This window comes from Panthera pardus, unplaced genomic scaffold (genome assembly GCF_024362965.1).
Source record: "Panthera pardus isolate Hobbes unplaced genomic scaffold, ASM2436296v1 HiC_scaffold_15, whole genome shotgun sequence".
NCBI lineage: Eukaryota > Metazoa > Chordata > Mammalia > Carnivora > Felidae > Panthera > Panthera pardus.
Window position 1 is genome coordinate 64244102 of NW_026526710.1, and position 17263 is coordinate 64261364.

General features: G+C 47.7%; 1 protein-coding gene across 2 annotated transcripts in view; it reads right to left on the reverse strand.

Annotated features, from left to right (window-relative positions):
* The window catches only part of MYO5B (myosin VB), a 338549-nt gene extending 328685 nt beyond the window's left edge, over positions 1 to 9864 (reverse strand). The window contains exon 1 of one of the 2 annotated variants that reach the window (XM_019464074.2): positions 9416 to 9864. In XM_019464074.2, coding sequence (XP_019319619.1) covers positions 9416 to 9442 — 27 coding nt within the window. In that variant the 5' untranslated portion in view covers positions 9443 to 9864. The remainder of the gene's footprint in view (positions 1 to 9415) is intronic. The other variant, XM_019464075.2, reaches the window with a different exon arrangement.
* Between the last annotated feature and the right edge of the window lie 7399 nt (positions 9865 to 17263).

The window sequence follows — 17263 nt, forward strand, 5'->3', positions numbered from 1 at the left end:
TCACCCATGTTGAATTTATTTTTGTGTATAGTATGTGGGAGATATTTGCAAATGACTTATCAGATAAAGGGTTAGTACCCAAAACCTATGAAGAACTCAAACTCAACACCCAAAAAACAAATAATCCAGTGAAGAAATGGGCAAAAGGCATTAACCGACGTTCTTCCAGGAAAGACATCTAAATGGCTAACAGACACATGAAAAGATGCTCAGCAACACTCACCACAGAAGTACAAATCAAAACCACAACGAAGTACCACCACACACCTGTCAGAATGGCTAAAACGAACTCAAAACATATTGGAGAGAACGTGGAGACAGGGAGAACCCTTTTGCACTGTTGAAAATGCAAGCTGGTGCAGTCACTCTGGAAAACCATATGGAGGTTCCTCAAAAAATTAACTACCCAACGACCCAGCAATTGCACTACTGGTATTTATCCAAAGGATATAAAAATGCTGATTCAGAGCATATGCACCCCAATGTTTACAGCAGACTATTGTCAATAGCCCAATATGGAAAGAGCCCAAGTGTCCATTGACCAATGGATACACACACACACGGGAATATTACCCAGAGATCAAGGATTAGATCTTGCCATTTGCAACAATGTGGATGGAACTAGAGGGCATTACTCTAAGTGAAAGAAGTCAGAGAAAGACACCCACCATAGGATTTCACTCCTTCGTGAAATTTAACAGATGAACATAGGGGAAGGAAGAAAAAAATAAAAACAGGAAGGCAAATCACAAGAGACTCAGATACAGAGGAAAAAAAACAGGGTTGGAGCAGAGACAGTTGACAGGATGAGCTAAATGGATGATGGGCATTAAGGAGGGCACTTGTTGGGATGAACACTGAGTGTTCTAGGTAAGTGATGAATCACTGGGTTGTACTCTTGAAACCAATAACACTGTTAACTTTAAGTGGAAATAAAATGGAGATATAAAAAAAGACACCTGGCCCAAAAAAGACTCCATAAATTAGTCCATAAATTAGGACTCTGAATTAGTGTTTGTTTTCTTTAGGTAAATACCCAGCACTGGAATGACTGGGTCACATGGTAATTTGAGAAATTTCCATAGGTTTTTCCACAGTGGCTTCACCAATAGTTCACGAGAGTTTTTTTCTCTACTGCAATGTTAATTAGGTTTCCATAAGTTAGCTATCCTAGTTTTCCACCCCCCACCCCATTATAGAGCACAGAAATGTGCAAGCTCTAAGTGGAGAAAATGCCAATGTGCCTTTTAAAAAAAAAAAAAAAATCTGTATTTTATCCTGAGAATTACAGTTTCTGTAACTTATTTCTAAAATTTAATATTACAAATACTTAATATAAGGAAAACTACAAATGAGCACACTAAGCAGAAGCAGCTCAATCCTCCAGTGAAAATTAAGTCAAAAATGAAACATGTGGTGTAAGTTTAAAAAGAGCAACAATGGCAGCACAGGGGCATCTCAGCTAAGCGTCTGACTTCTGATTTCAGCTCAGGTCATGATCTCACAGTTCATTAGATCAGGTCCTGCACCAGGCTGTGCGCTGACAGAATCCTGAGCAGGTGCCATGCTGTCTCTCAAAATTAAAAAAAAACAAAACTTAAAAGAACAATGGCCAGTGCTGGGGAGGGTTGAAGAAACAGATCCTTTCTTTTCTGGAAGCTCCTGGTCACCTTGAGGAGGACTAATCGTGCATGCCAGTAGTTCTACTTTTAGGAATATATCCTAAGTAAATACTTGAAAGAGGCTCCAAGAACATTCTGCAACATTTTTCACGACACCAAAGAAATTGTAAACAATTCAATGTTCATCAAAATTGAAACAGTAAGCATTATGGGAAGTCCATAATATGGTGTACTGTACAGTCATTAAATGATAGTTACCTCTATATGCTACAGGAGGGGGCCATAGATGAAGATCTGGAGTAATACATATGCCATGATCCCATCTTTAAGTAGATCTTGTATCAGGCATCACTCTTATTGATGTACAACAGCAACAGAGCAAACTACACATGGAATCTTAAGTTTTCTAGTAGCCATGTTAAAAATAGGCCAAATGCTTTAAGCCCGATACACCCAAAGTATTTCAACATTTCATCGACCTAAGAGTATAAGTGTTGTTTTACATTGATGTTTTGTATGGTCTTAGAAATCTGAGCTCTTTTCCACTTCCAGCTCCTCTCCACTTGGGCCAGCCTCATTTCAAGTGCTCAGTAGCTCCCCCACTGAAACACGCAGGTCTGAAAACTATACGTTAGTTAAGAGCAGCTGTTTCTGGAAATGGGGTTAATAGAGACTTTGCCTTTCCCCCTCCCACATTGTAGGAATTGTTTCAATAATCATTCGTATCCACAGAAAAAAAGGGTATTGTGAAAAATGTTTAATTTCCCTTAAAAACTCTAAGGCCAGAAAGCACAGTTTAAGTTGAAAAGTTCTTTCAAACCACTCTTTGCTCCTTCCCCAAGGGGTGGTGGGAGAGTGGAACCTTTTATTCCCATGCCTTAGTTGTCTACAACTTAGACTTATTTGAAACCATTCTTCCCTTTCTCCCTCATCGAGTCCCCTTATGGCCAATGCCCCTGCAGAATGGCAAGTGAGGCTTAGGAGAAAAGGCCACCACCCAGCACTGTGACTCAAGGGGGACACAAGCTGAACAGGTGCTACATCCATACAGCATGCCAGACACTGCATGACACAGTCACTTTACATCTTAGAGCACATGATCCTCCAACAGTCTTAGGACATGGGTACCATCCCAGTTTGATAAATCAAGGCTCAGAATGTACCTGTTCCAAGCTGTCAGAGCTTAACATGTAACTGCATACTCAGGACCTTCCATACCAAGATCATGGCCAGAAGCCAAGACTGTCCACCCCAAGGTCATGATCAGATATTAAAAAAAAAAAAAAAAAAGAAAAGAAAATCACACCAAGACTTGTATCTCTTTAGAGAAAATTCCACCCATCTTTATTTGTAAGAACCCCAGATCTTAACATTTCTCTAAGGTCCTAGGTTCTCAAAGATACCTTCCACTTAAATTTATTACTCCATGGGCACCTAGGTGGCTCAGCATGCAAAGCATCCAATTTCAGCTCAGGTCATGATCTCATGGTTCAGGAGTTCAAACCCAGTGTCGGGCTCTGTGCTGATAGCACAGAGCCTGGATCCTGCATCTCCCTCTCTGCCCCTCCCCCTGCTGCTCATGGTCTCCCTAACATCAAGTCATAAACTTCAAGGTCATATTTGACTCTCTTCCTGCCCTTGCTCACAAACATTTGTGGAGTTCTAGGCTCAATAATCCCAAAGTGGCTAAAAAACAAGACAGGCATACCAAGCAATACATCTCAGTATGTAAATCCCTCTCAATAGAAGGAAACTGATAGACATCACTCACTCTAACCAGGGAATCAAAGTGATACCATCAGAAATGGGACACACTGATATCCCACATCTCCTGAAATAACTGCACTAAGCCCCATCACTTCTGATCTACTCTTAGCAAAAATTCAGAAACCCCATGTAAGCAGAATAGATCAGAGTCACCCAAACTGAAGGTCATTCTGCAAGATAACTGACCAATACTCAAACTGCCAAGGACCTGAAAGAAGAAACCGAGGAACAGTCTCTAATTGGAGATTAGGGGCACTAAATGCTCAGCAAGATGTGGAATCCTACAAAGGACTCTGACCCAGAGAAAGGTCATTAATAGAAAAACTGATGAACTTCCAATAAGGTTCATAGGTATGCACACTGTATCTGGACTGTGCTTATGTGAGGTATTAACATTAGGGAAATTTGAAAAAAAATGCACAAAGTCAATGCTATTTTTTCAACTTTTCTAGAAGTCTAGAATTCTCTCACAATCAAGAGTGAAGTTATTACTACAGCTAATACCCCAAGATCAGTCTTGCTCACCCCTGCCCCCATGCTTCCTACTACTCTCCCATGGTCCTCTGAGAACACCCTCCTTCCAGTCACCATGCCACTTCAAGTCCTGTTCATTCAAGGCCAACTCACAACCCACTACTACTAACTCTCTCCCCACAACTGCAGCCCACCTGACCACTGCCTCCACCAAATGCCCCCAACAGGATCTGCACTCCCACAACACATGGCAACACTATCTTGTTAACTTTGTGCATTGAGGATTCATTGCCTGATGACCATGCAAAATGTTTGTGCAGACAAGCCCATCAGAACACACATTTCCAAGATTTTTTGAGACACACAGAGGATGGGAGTGGGGGAGGGGCAGAGAGAAAAGGAGACAGAATCTGAAGCAGTCCCCAGGCTCCGAGTTGACAGGACAGGTAGACTCAGTTCAAACCCATGAACCATGGGATCATGACCTGAGCCAAAGTCAGACACTTAACCAACTGAACCACCCCGACACCTCCCTTCACTCACCTTTAAATGGACTGCTTTTTAATGTGGTTTGTGGGAATCTACTAAAATAACGGGTCAACTAGCTCAACTGATACAGGTCTACCTTGAAAGTTACATATAACAAAATACACAATCACTTGGGGAAGGCTGGACTTGGACTTAAAGGTTGTGTGCAGTCTATAGTTGACCATTACCACAGAAAATACTGAAAAACAAAAAGCCCTTGCCAGACCTTAAAAAGGATATTTAGTTTCTACTCAGAGGTGCCTTAAGCCCTCCAAATAGCAAGTGAATGCCAGCTCTATTAAAAAAGTGCAGTAATAGACTTCAACCAGACATGGGGTTGTCAAAAAACCTTCTGAAGGGTGGCCATCCTGCAGCCAATGAAGTGAAAGATTAACCAAAAGAAAACTGGAGAGAACTAGCAGCTAGAATCCAAGCTTTCCCCAAGAGGTCTGAGTCAGGAGACTTGGTGTCAGCAAAGGGCTACAGAGAAGTTCCAGCAGGACTTGGGGGCCGGGGGGGGGGGGGGGGGGCAGGTAAGGAGCCAAGAGACAAGCCCTCAAATAATCTCTTAAGTAGAAGGCACAGTGCTGAACACTGGAGACTAAAAACACGTTTGCTATGGCCTCTGCCCTCCAGGTGCTCAATCTAACTGGGAAGAAGGCACAGGACCAGAACCACGGACAATGGGAGGCAGGGCAGGGCAAGCTCGCTCACTGCACACAACTAATACAGAACATACCATGTGAACCCAGTAACAATTTGCATGCGGACTCTGGAATTCTGATGCTCGCAGCAGAGCTAGGAGCCCTCTGCCTGTAAGGCCCATCTGATGAAGGGGAGCAGATGGGAAAGGGAGTGGGAGCTAGGGACTGAACAGCAGCAAAGGGCGATACTGAGAAGGGAGGAGGGAGGCAGGAGCTACTAACGGCCTCCATGCTTAGCTTCATGGGACCCTGAGGCGGCCAGAGCCTTGAAGTTTCTCACCATCCACGCAGCCAAGCTGCAGGGTTCCCCCAATCAGATCCTGAAATGAAAGGAAATGAAAACTCCGATTCAGGTGATCCATTAGGCAGTGCTCCCAGGGGAGGGGAGGGGAGTGGAGACGGAAGGAAAAGGCAGCAAGCAGGGGTGTGATATTCAGCAAAGTTTCATGCAGAGGAACTTTGGCTCAACCTCCACAGCTCTAGAAAGAGCACGGGCTGCACCTTAGGGCAGTCCCTTTCCTGAGGTTGGGGGGCATTGGAAACTACAACTGTTACACTCCCTTGATTGAAGGGCTGCGCCTAGGTTGGGGGGGGTGGGGAGGGGATGGATTCTCAGGCAGCAGGAACCTTTGACGGAAACACAGGTGCCATCAGGAGTGAACAAGCACCGGGTAGTGTCCAGAAGAGTCAAGGGTCGACAGAAGAACACTATCAGCACTTAATGTCTCTACCATCACTGCTTTTATTGAAAGGTCACCTGAGAGCCTAAAGAGTTTGAATCATTAGCACCTCCACCAGTGGGTACAGAGGAAATGGGAGGCTCCTGAGATCTTCCAGACACTTGGGAGAAACCTGCACTACTCAAGGCATAGGTAAGGATAGGACAAAGCCACCATTAACACACACAAGGTGGCTCCACTAGTAAGAGCAGCACTCCACTTCTCTGAAACCACTTATGGGGGGGGGGGGGGGGGGGATCAAAAAGTCATTGGAGGATGTTGGTTTCAGTCTGGCAATTTCCCACTTTGCTAAAAATCAAAAGCAGCATACTGGAAGAATGATCTGAGAAATATTTAAGTTTTTCCACCAAGAATAACCCTTCTATAAAGGGTTTTATAGGAAAAAATTATTCAGCCTGATTTTTTTTTTTTTTACTTCAAAGTCAGATTATTTTCCGCAATTATCACAATCAAGTTGCACCTCCCATGCTTGCACATGTTTGGGTGCCTTCCTGGGACAAATTCACCCAGGTTTCCAACCCACAAGACAGATTTGTCACATACATGCCATTTGTGACCAGATCACCCATGGTCAGCTCCAACTTTCTGGAAGAGTAGTTAAGGCTGACTCACCTTGACATCACCCTCAAAGTGTCTGCCATGGACTTTAATTTTCTTTTCCCACCCAGAAAAGCTTCACTACAAAGGAAGCCAATTTCTCAAAGGTGAGGTATGCAGTCATCTGAAAACAGGTGTGCCCTTGTTAATACAAAGTGCCCTTTGCCAAGGGCTAAAAACAAAACAAAACAAAAAAAAAAGATTCTCACAACATAAGAGCCTCCAGTTGGAGAGATCAGATAGGCAAAGAGCAAGACAATAGGAACTTGGAAGCATTTTCTTAGTTAAGAGTAGACGGAGACATTAAGTTCTTAACTGAAACTTTACTTCCAGGTTAACTTATGCACTTAAAGATCTCATTCACAACAGGATCTTCCAACTAGGCCACTAAAGCAACAGGTATAGTCAATAAAGGGCTTTAATATTTCCATCCCACTTATAAATGTTGTTGACATAATGGATAATTATTTCCATCATGCATAATACATTAGAGTGCGTGCCTGGATCCAGCATTCATCACGTTAGACTAGCCTAGCAAGTTAAAAGGGAGAACATTGGCTATTTTAATACACCAAAATGAACAAATCATCTCCCTAAGAAAATGAATCTGAGTAGCAGGCACGATTTCTCTACGTAATTTGTGATTCATATGCATACTGAGACTCCAGCCTAGCAAGTAGGGGGATAATGGTTAGGAAACAATGCAACAGCTTCTCATAGTAAGGCAGAAGTATGTTCAACTGACAGAACTGCTTAGAGATTCAATCTGGAAGCCACTAGGTGGGCCACAGAAAGTCTCAATTTCAGATTCATAAACCTGGACACGATTAAGAACTAGAAACCCATTAATAGCCAGGTAAAGCCCCACCCCACCCCCCAACCCTAGGAAGGAATTCTATTTTGAGCTATGTCCAACCCTCACACCCACTAAGCTACTTTGACTTGTGTGTCCTCCCAATCGGTTTTCCTAGAATAGTTCTAGTCTTAAGTACAAGCCCAGAAAATTACACTCTAACTTTACCTCAGACTCCCAACTATTTCTAGCAATTAACATGTAATACACTCACCTATAACATACAATATACTCCTTTCTAACAAAATTGAGTGTTTTCCCCTGAAAGTGTGGTTTTTTTTAAAAAGCAATCCAATATGGTTTTTCAAGATCACGGCTTCAGAAGTTACAGGTTCATTTGATGATTCGCTTCACATGATACAGCAATTACCTGATGAGACTTTGATACATTGCAGGTATAGCCCATGGAGGCGCTGGATTTGGCACTGTATCTCCATGCACTTCAGGGTGTTAAAGCTTTGGCGCTTTCCACTCCAAGTTTTTCCCCTACCTCGCTGGTATCCAGCTTTAATCCAAGTTCATGACAACCCACTAAAGGGAAAAGCTGAAAACTGGCGCTTTGAGGTCTCCTCCCAAGACTCACAGGGATAAAGCAGGCGGGGCGCTTTTCAAAGCCAGAAGTGCCAGAGATTTTCACCAACCTCCCCCACCCCTTCCCTACAGCTTACATTCGTTTCCAACTCCCCCCCCCCTTCCAGAAACTGTAGCCCATCTCCAATTGGGGCCGAGAACCATGGGGGGGGGGGGGGGTAAGAGTAGGTACCGGAGGCTCCCTCAACCCCACCTGGGTTACAGTCCCTGTAGCCACTTCTTGAGTATCAGCCCAGCTGGGTTCCATCATTTAACGGGAGAAGTCGGAAAATTCATGGAAAAGTAGCCAGCCCACCCAGCCGCACAGCTCGCCCACGCGCGGGGCACCTGGCAGCAAAAGCTAGGTGAGGATGCGGAAGTCGTTCTTCCTCCTCGCCTAAACCTGTCGGCCCGGGCGTGTACCCTGGGAATCACACACCCACGCGTGCACACCTCCCCCCCACCCCCCACTCCGCACGTAGACGTGCGCACGAGACACTGTCAAACGGGTCACGGCCCCGGAAAAAACGAGGCGTGCAAATATCTAAAACTTACTGGGGGGAGGGGCACTTGCTTAAAGGCCCAGGCCCCTCCCCGTCCTCCCCCCGCCCCAACCCTGAAGCCTGAGCGGGGCCCGGCCTCGGCGGCGGTGGCTGCTGATGCTGCTGCACCCGTGGACGCTCGGGGAGGCGGCGGCGGCTGGTCCTTAACTTTAAAAGAACTGCCTCGGAAGCAGAGCGCCTCCACCCAGCCGCACCTGTTCCCGACCGTGGGGAGCGAGCCCCGCACATCCCTTCTGACCTTGAGGGCATCCTGGAAATCCACACTCCACCCCCAGGTCAGCATTACTCCAAACCCTTTCCTAGCAGTAACTGAGGCCTTCCTGGTACCCACGCAGAGGGACCACCTCCGGCCGCCCACCCCCGGGAACTTCAGAATTTGCTCCCCCAGGATCTCTGATCCTTTAAAGCATCTCATTTTACTCATCGCTTAACCTCCACCTCCCACAAGCTACCGGGCCCCTCACTGCAGAGCGGGTCCCCTTTTCCACCTCAAGTGTGCGAACACCCCCTTAAAGTTCGGGGTTCCCCCCACTGGTGACCTGAAGAAAGCCTTTAGAGGGACGCCCTTGCGAGCTGGCGCGGCAGGGCAGCTAGAGCGGGGTCCACTGGCAAAGGGAGGGGGCGGCAGCGGAGCAGTCCCCGCGCCGGCGAGGACGCCCCCACGGACCAGGAAAGTCAGCGGGAGAACTGCGCGAGGAAAGCGACGGCAGGGCCTCGGGGAGGGGTCGACAGCCCCGATCACGGGCAGAGCCGAGGTGCTGCCGGGAGCCGCGGCGAGTCAGCGTAGGGCGCTCCCGGAACAGCCAAACTTTCTCAGCCACCCGAAGTTCGGGACGCCGGAGAGGAGGCGAGGGGAAGGCTACTCGGCGGCTCCCGTCGCCCCCCACCCCCCGCCTCTTCAGGCTGCGGGAGAGGGCGCCCCCCGAGGGCCGAGGCGGCCGGGAGCGCGCCGCCCTCACCTGGGCCGGCGGGACCGCAGCGCGCGGCCCGTACTCACCTGGCCATAGAGCTCGCTGACCGACATGACCCCGCGGGCCGGCCCGAGCCCGGGCACCGCGCCTGGCGTGTGGCCCTCGCTCGTGCCCCGCTGGGCGGCAGGTCCCGACTCCTCTCCGCCCGCCGGCTCTCAGTTCACGGCCGGCCCGCCTGGCGCCATCTTCCCGGGCCGGCCGAGAGTTTCCCTGTCTCTTTCCCCTCGACCTGCCCCCGCCGGCTTCCTGGAGGCGCCGCGGCCGGCTCGCCCTCGGCCGGCGCGACCTTTACTCCCGCGGTGGCGGCGCAGCTATGGCCGGGCAGGAGTTGCGGGCGGGGGAGGAGGCGGCGCGGCGCCGCTCCCCGCTCAGGTATGGGAGGAGGTGCGGGCGCCGGAGAGGGAGGGCTGGAGGCGGAGCGGGCGGCCGGGACGCTACGGCCGCCGCCTTTGAGCCCTGCCGTGGCCGGGCTGGACGCGCCCTCCCGCGCCCCCGCCGCAGCGGGGTCCACGGGGCCGGGGGCGGGGCTGGGCGAGGAGCCGGGGCCGGCTGCCCCCTGCTGGTCGCTGAGCGCACGCCGGGACAGGTGCGCGCAGGGTGCGGCACCTGCCGCGCCACGCTCCCGAGGCTCGCGGGTTGCGACCCTGAGAAGCGGGGCAGGGATAGAGTAGAGACAAGAAAGAGGAAAGTTGACAGGAGGCGAGGGGAGAAGGAGCGAGGGAGTAGAGGAATAAAGGGGAAAGTCTACGGCTTCCGTACGTTTTCCTCCGACTTTACGTGGCTGTATTCAACATTCTCCTTCTCAAAATTCAGTTGTCAGAAGAGATTATAGAAGGAGACTCGGATATACTAACGGTGGCCTCCATCAAACCGAGCTTCCTGGGCTGAAATCCTTACTAGGAGAAAGGGGAGTATCTGTTCTGTTTGCCTGTTTCATCGAGGGCTTCTAACTAGGCTCCCCCCCACCCCCCATCAGAGGACTGTGGTTTTTCTAGAAAGTCTTGCACTTTCTCCTTTCTCTTAGATGCACTCTCCATTCCTCTAGCCGCTTTCTACCTCATTTATTGTCGCCCCTGCTAGGGACGCGTAGTCTGCTAGCTTCAGTCCCTCTTCAACCTACAGCTAAAGATAAGCCTCGGCCAGAAAGGAAAAGAGCTGGCCAGATTTGGTGGAGGGAGAGTGCGTGCTGTAGGGGAAGACGGCCTCAGGGTCCTGAGGAGGGTATTTGTACCTGAATGAGGAATTACCGCTGAGGGTGAGCTCTCAGGCAGAGCAGCCTTCCGTCCCCGCTGCAGAAATTGTTCTGGAGCCGCTCGCCCTGGAAGAGGCTTCTTAAACTCTTCCCACTTAAGACCTTTCCACGTAGAATGCAGGCTCTCCATTTAATTCACCTGTCGAGCCCTTTACAGCTGTGCCTCTTCAGAGAGAATAGCCTAGGGAGTTTTACCAGTACCAAGGAAGGCATCTTACCCTCAGGAATTCTGATTTATTGGTGAACAGTGGGACCCTAGTATCCGAAATTTGTAAGCACCTCCACAACGCTAAATGATTGTACTCTCAAGGTTGGCAAAGGCAGTGACCAAAGTTTGGAGAATTCTCCATGGACTTGACATGCAGCTCTTCATATCACTGACAGGAGCATAAAGGAAATGGCTCCACCACTTCTCTCACTCAAAAATCTGTCTGCATAGTTTCCTTTCCTATTCTCTAGTAGCTCTCAAAGTGTGGCCCCGGGGCCGTCAACATCACCCTGGAAGTTGTTAGAAATACAAATTGTCAGGACGCATACGTACTGAATCAGAAAGGCTGGGGGTGGAGCCAACACTCTTTTCCCACCTCTCCAGAGGATTCTCTCCTTTGGACTAAGACACCCCCTTTGCTAGGCTCAGTCCTCACCTCTGCTTGGGACCCCATTGACTTCTCCACCACCATGCTTCATCAGTGGTCCTGCCTCTATCAGCACCTCTTTGTTCTCCTTTCCTGCGAAACTTCGTGAGGTACGAGCTACCAGCTGTCTCCACTGACACAAAGTCCTCCACAATTCACCTGTTCTCAACACTTTCTGCACTTTTACAAAAACAAATGCCTGGCTCCCACTCCGAGAAATTCTGATTTGATTTGTCTGGGGTGCTGCCTGGGCAAAAGGATTTTTAAGAGCTCCCAGGTAGTTCTAATGATAGCCAAAGTTAAGAAATGCTGCTTGAGGGGTGCTGGGCTGGCTCAGTCAGAAGAGCATCTGACTCTTAATCTCTGGGTTGTGAGTTTGAGCCCCAACTTGGGTGTAGAGATTACTTAAATGAATTTTAAAAGCTTTAAAAAAATTGCTGCTTTAGTCCCTTTCTAAGTGATTCCAACACCTCCAACCCATTGACATTGCCTTCTCCCTCTGAAGCACGGCGTGGTAATTGACTAGGTAAATTGACTAGGTTAACTACCGTAGATTAAACCATCTCCTTCCTTACCATGTATCATTTTTCTCCTTTTGTTTTCCCAGCCTCTCTAACCATCCCTTTGCGATGTCCTTTTCTAATTCTGCTTTCTGGTTCTTCAATAAAACTGTGGCCCATTTTCTGAACCTCTTCTTCTCATCCACACCCCCCATTTTGCCTCTCACAGCATTGTTAACTCTCAAATCCAATGCTAACCTTACCATAGACCCACCTTTCCACCTTCCAGATAGACAACACCAGTAATACCACTAGGACCTGGCATTAACCTGAAACTCATTTGTTTCCATCCTTCCTCCCCACCTCCAACCTGGTTCCAACTTTCTAGCTTCAATCATACCTGGCACAGATGAAAAAGCTCAGTTCATGCTGACTGAACCGAATCGCCTCCCTGAGGAGAATCCTATTGTTGGCCAGGGCTTTGTGAATTTCTAATCGCACAATCAGATGTGGTCCTTCCCTCCTTTGAATAATAATAAAGGCATTTTAAAACATACCTTGTGCCAGAAAATTTACCAAGTGTCTTCCTCTGTGACCTGTCTGGTCTCAGCCTCAGAGCAACCCTATAAAGAAAGCGTGGATAATAAATCTCTTTCACAGATGAGCAAGGTGAGGCTGGTGGGGGAAACATTCTAGGTCAGAGAGCAGACCCTCAACTAGATCTCTGGAGCCTAAGCGTTTTTGTTTATGCCCGTGATTCCTTAATGTTAATGTATAGCAGGATTAAGGGGTGTCAGGGGGTGCCGACTCAATTGGTCCACATGTAGTCCACGAGTCTGTGTGTTTAATAAATACCCCAGCTGGTGTAGGATCCACAGAACCGAATTCTCCCAATAGGTAAGTGGATTCCTTGCTAGTTGAGCCTCCAGACTGGACTTGAAGACCACAGCCCCAGCTGATACTTGGATTGTAGCCACGTGAGACACCCTCAGGCAGAGGATTCAGAAAAGATGTGTCTCAAAGAAATGGAGCTAATAAAGTCTATGACCCGCAGCAACTGTGAGATAACAAATGTGTGCTGTTTGGACCCACTGAGTGTTGGGGTATCAAAATGCTGTGGCAGTGAGAACCCATTGAATCCATTTACAAGGGTGCTATGACTTTTATTTTGAGCCGACAGTAGGTACAATATGCCAAAAATTGCATCTTCTGCAACTATTTAAACTTCCTAAAATTTTAGTTATTAAACTAAAAATGTGTGGAGACATACATGGTCTTTCAAAATCCCTTTAGAGAGTCTGAAAGCAGGAAAGTCTGAAGCCCACCAAGCAGAGGGCAGCCTCCTGAGCAAACTCCCCAACTAGGCCTTTATTAGGAACTTAGGACTTAAAGTGGTATTAACCCGGGCCCCTGGCTGGCTCAATAGAGCCCGTGACTTGTGAGTTCACGCCCCACGTTGGGCTTAGAGCTCACTTAACAAAAATAATAACAACAATAACAATAAAATGGCATTAACAGCCTTGATGCTGTGGAACGCTTTGAACTTTGCAGTTTCTTCAGGGTCGTTTCTGAGTCTTTCTGGGGGCAACACAGACTTATTTTTCACCTGTTCCAAGTTAGCACTCAGCCCATGAGGGATTCAGCAGTGACTTCTGATCCCCCTCCCCCATATGGGCGAGACCCTGACACAGAACCCAACCTGGATTTCTGCACTCTTAGGTGGGTGGAGGCGGGTGGTGAAGAGTGTGGGAGCCCTGCCATGTGGGGATAGCTGAAGATAATGTCAAGGAGAGGTGGAGAGAGAAAAGACTGAGGGACTTTCCACTCCAGGGTCTGAGGAATAGTGAAGCCAGGTGCCCCAACCAGAGAAATAGGGACATCATAACTTAAATAATTTTCAAATACTTAAAAATCTGTCATGTGAAAGAGAGATTAAGCTGGTTCTGCGTAGTGGAGACCACACTCAGACCACAGGGAGGAAGTTGATCCAGGACAACCAAGAAGATTAAGCATAACATTCCAATAAGAAAAACTGTTGAAGAGAGGAACAGGCCTCTCACGAGGAAGCGAGTTTGCTGTCCCTGGGATAGTTCAAGCAGAGGCTGGACTATCACTGTCAGGGTTGCTATAAATTCTGCCACTGGGTGGGACGCTGGACCGCCACTGGGTGGCAGGGATGGTGTTCTGATGGCGTGCCCTCCGTCCACCTTGGCTCCTGACACCAAAGGGGGTTCAGGTCTGTTGTCACAAATGCAGTATTGATAACATCAAGGGAAGAAAAGCCCCATCTCAAAGCTTGCTCCCTGGGAAGGTTTGATATCAGTCCTGTGCAACTGGTAAGACTGTAAATCCTTTGTTCTCTTCAGTGGGGGTTTCATTGAAAGCTTGACTTTAATCCCAAATGGAATGAAGGGTTTTGCTTCCTACTAGACAAGCTGACTGCTGCATTCTTTTCTTAGGGGAAGAGGGAGAGAAAAAGGTGGAGTTTACACTTTCCTAGGACCCCCAAAATCTCTGTTCATAGAAGCTGTTCACATGGCCAGAGGCTGTTTATGTAAATATCTGTCAAGACCAGCACCCCCCGCCCCCCTGCCAAGAATGGAATGGCATATCTATTGGAGCTTGAATGGAGAGAAGAGAGGAGAAAAATGAGGTGGTGTGGATCAAAGAAAATGCAAATGAAGAGCCTGCAAGCCACGGTCTGCACATCCGCTCTGAGCCTCTAGTCCTCTGACTGCCGCCCCTCAGCCTGGCCTGCTCTCGGGGAAGCAGAGACAGGGTCTCTGCAGAGAATGGCCAGGGCCTACAGTATGTTTTATCTCCGGCCTCTTGCGCCCTCTTCTGGACACTTTTCCCAACAGCCAGTTTTATTTTTGCTTTTTCTCTCATTTTCTATATTCCACAATTCCCTGATCTTTGGCAGTCACAACTGGAAAGACCTCAAAGAGATTGATGTCCATCCTTCTCATTTTATAAGTGACAAAACAGACGCCCAGAGAGGAGGCGGGACCCTCCCGGAGCCATACAGCTGGTTGGCTGCCAAGAGGCCTGTCACTTCTGGCAAGAATTTGGAAGCTGAGGCTCACGAGCCCTGCCTGAGTAGCAGAGAATTTCACTCACAATCTCTCCCCACCTGCCTTGCTCAGAAAGCAGACCCTTCAGTCCATATCGCCCATTAATAAATCAAATTTGAACCATCAAACGGAGGTCTGGCGGGGCGGGGCGGGGGGGGGGGGGGGGTGGGTGGGGTGCGGTCAAGTTTCTACCTGATTCCAAATGAGAATCAGGTAGTCTGAGGATGGATTTCGGGGCTTCTGTTAATTACACAATCTTGGAAGTTAATAAAGCCTGCTTGGAAAATGCCATTTCCAAATCCTACTCATTCTTTAAGGCCGTGATTCTCCATCTTGGGGACACACCCGAATGACCTGGGAATCGCTTCACAAAGGCTGACCCCTGTATCTCAGAAGCTCCAATTTACTTCTTCTGGGGTGTGTTCTTTAAACACTCCCCAGGTAATTCTAGAGCGGAGCCAAGGTCAAGAACCTCTGCGTTAGAGCTACCCTATGACCCATCTTCTCTAGGAAGCCTTCTGGCACTACATGGATGTGTTTCTACTCTATTTGGTGCCAGAGATGGGCAATATCTATAATATACTTTGAAATACTTCAGTAGACACAATCAGTTTGAGCTTGAATTCTAGGGGTAGCCTGGTATTATTCTGTTATCAGGAAATTCCTGCTATCAGAAATTTACATTCCAGGCTGGCCAGGTGGCATATCAGAAAAGGCCACATTCCATAATTTGGGGATTGGCCAGAGACACTCCCCACCCTTGCTAAAACAAGCCACAGCAAGAATCCTGAGTGTTCTGGAACCTGCATCATTAGGGAGGGTAGCCAAACCTGGATCCTAATTGCGTCCTGTGTGCAGCCAATGGTTTAGGAGGATTTCTGACTGTGTAACGCTGACTAGAAGGCATAAAATCCTTCCTCTGAAATGTCGAAATGCATGCAGGTAAACCTCCCGGGCCCCTGCCTTACAGGTATGGTCAGAGCTGTTAAAAGGTCAGAGCCCTGAGATTTCATCAAGCTTACAAAGCCAGTTGTAGGATTTCTCTGCCTACTTTGCCAATGAAGGCTTGTTTAGTAAATGTCCGTACATATAGCAGAATTTGAACAGAAATGGCCTTTATAACCTGTAGCCACCACCTCAAGGTTGGACAACTGTTATCTACCAAAAAGAAGCTGATTGTGATGGATGACCTGGATCATTTTCTAACTTTGAGCCTTGTATATATATTTCTGATTCTTCTTTAAAAATATTGTGGGGAAATAGGTTCTCCTTACATAAATCGTTTAGAAAAAAGCTTAAGGGGGAAAGCCACCACCACGGGGTCCAAGCACCCGAGGTTAGCTAGCTCGATATTGCAATGGGATCACGAGTAACTTGTTATATCACCTGCAGGAAATTACTTTCCATCTGGCGTCAATGTACCTTGATCACCATCTCCACTTGCCCCCCAGACCCTTCGCTTCTTACACACACAAATTAACGATTACTGTCTGATTATTTTCTTCACGTTCACCACGTGGGTAAGAGCTTGTTTTCTTCAATTCATACCACGTGGGTAAGATCTTGTTTTCTTCACATTCACCACGTGGGTAAGATCTTGTTTTCTTCACATTCACCACGTGGGTAAGATCTTGTGAGCTCAATAAATAAGGAGACGAAAGGCTTGTTTGGGGCTCTTGTCTTCTCCCGACATTAGTGTCTCTTGTATTCAATTCCACATTCCCTCTCTTGCTGGACAAGAGAGAACTCCAGACTCGTAGCCTGTGACAAAATATTAGTGTAAATGTTATTTATTAAACACCCGCTATGTTTGAGGCACCCTACGAGAGACTAGATGTTTAGACACAAATAAAATGTGTTTGGGGGGCTCAAACATCCGGCTGCCTTCCTGACTTTTCCACACATATGTCTCAGGATATCTCCAACTTAACCTGTGCAGAACAAAAATCTTGATTTTTATCTGCCACACACGTTCTTCCCTCAAATCTTCCTCATATGGATGTAGGACTTTACCATCTACCATCAAGACAAAACCCCAAAGTCCTCTTGGTTCTTCCCTTCCTCTCAGCTCTCAGTTCTAATCTATCAGCAAGACTTCACAGCTCAATCTCCAAAGCACGCCCCAAACCTGCCACCTCGTTCCATCTCTCCTGCCACCACACCCTTAACCAGGCCCCAGCCATTTCCTGCTGGACTCTTCAAAAGCCACCAGATTGGTCTCCTCATTTTCATCTATGCTTTTGACCTCCTCTCTTCCTGTTCCTCTCCTTCCTCCCGTCCTTCCTTTCTCTTTTTGAGACAAAAAAAGTAAAATTTGCTTAATGAAAGCTAAAATAGATGTTGCAAGCAGTTCACCTTATTTAAAGGAGAGCATCTCAGGCCTTTACCTGGACCTCCTTTTCCCTCTTTATTA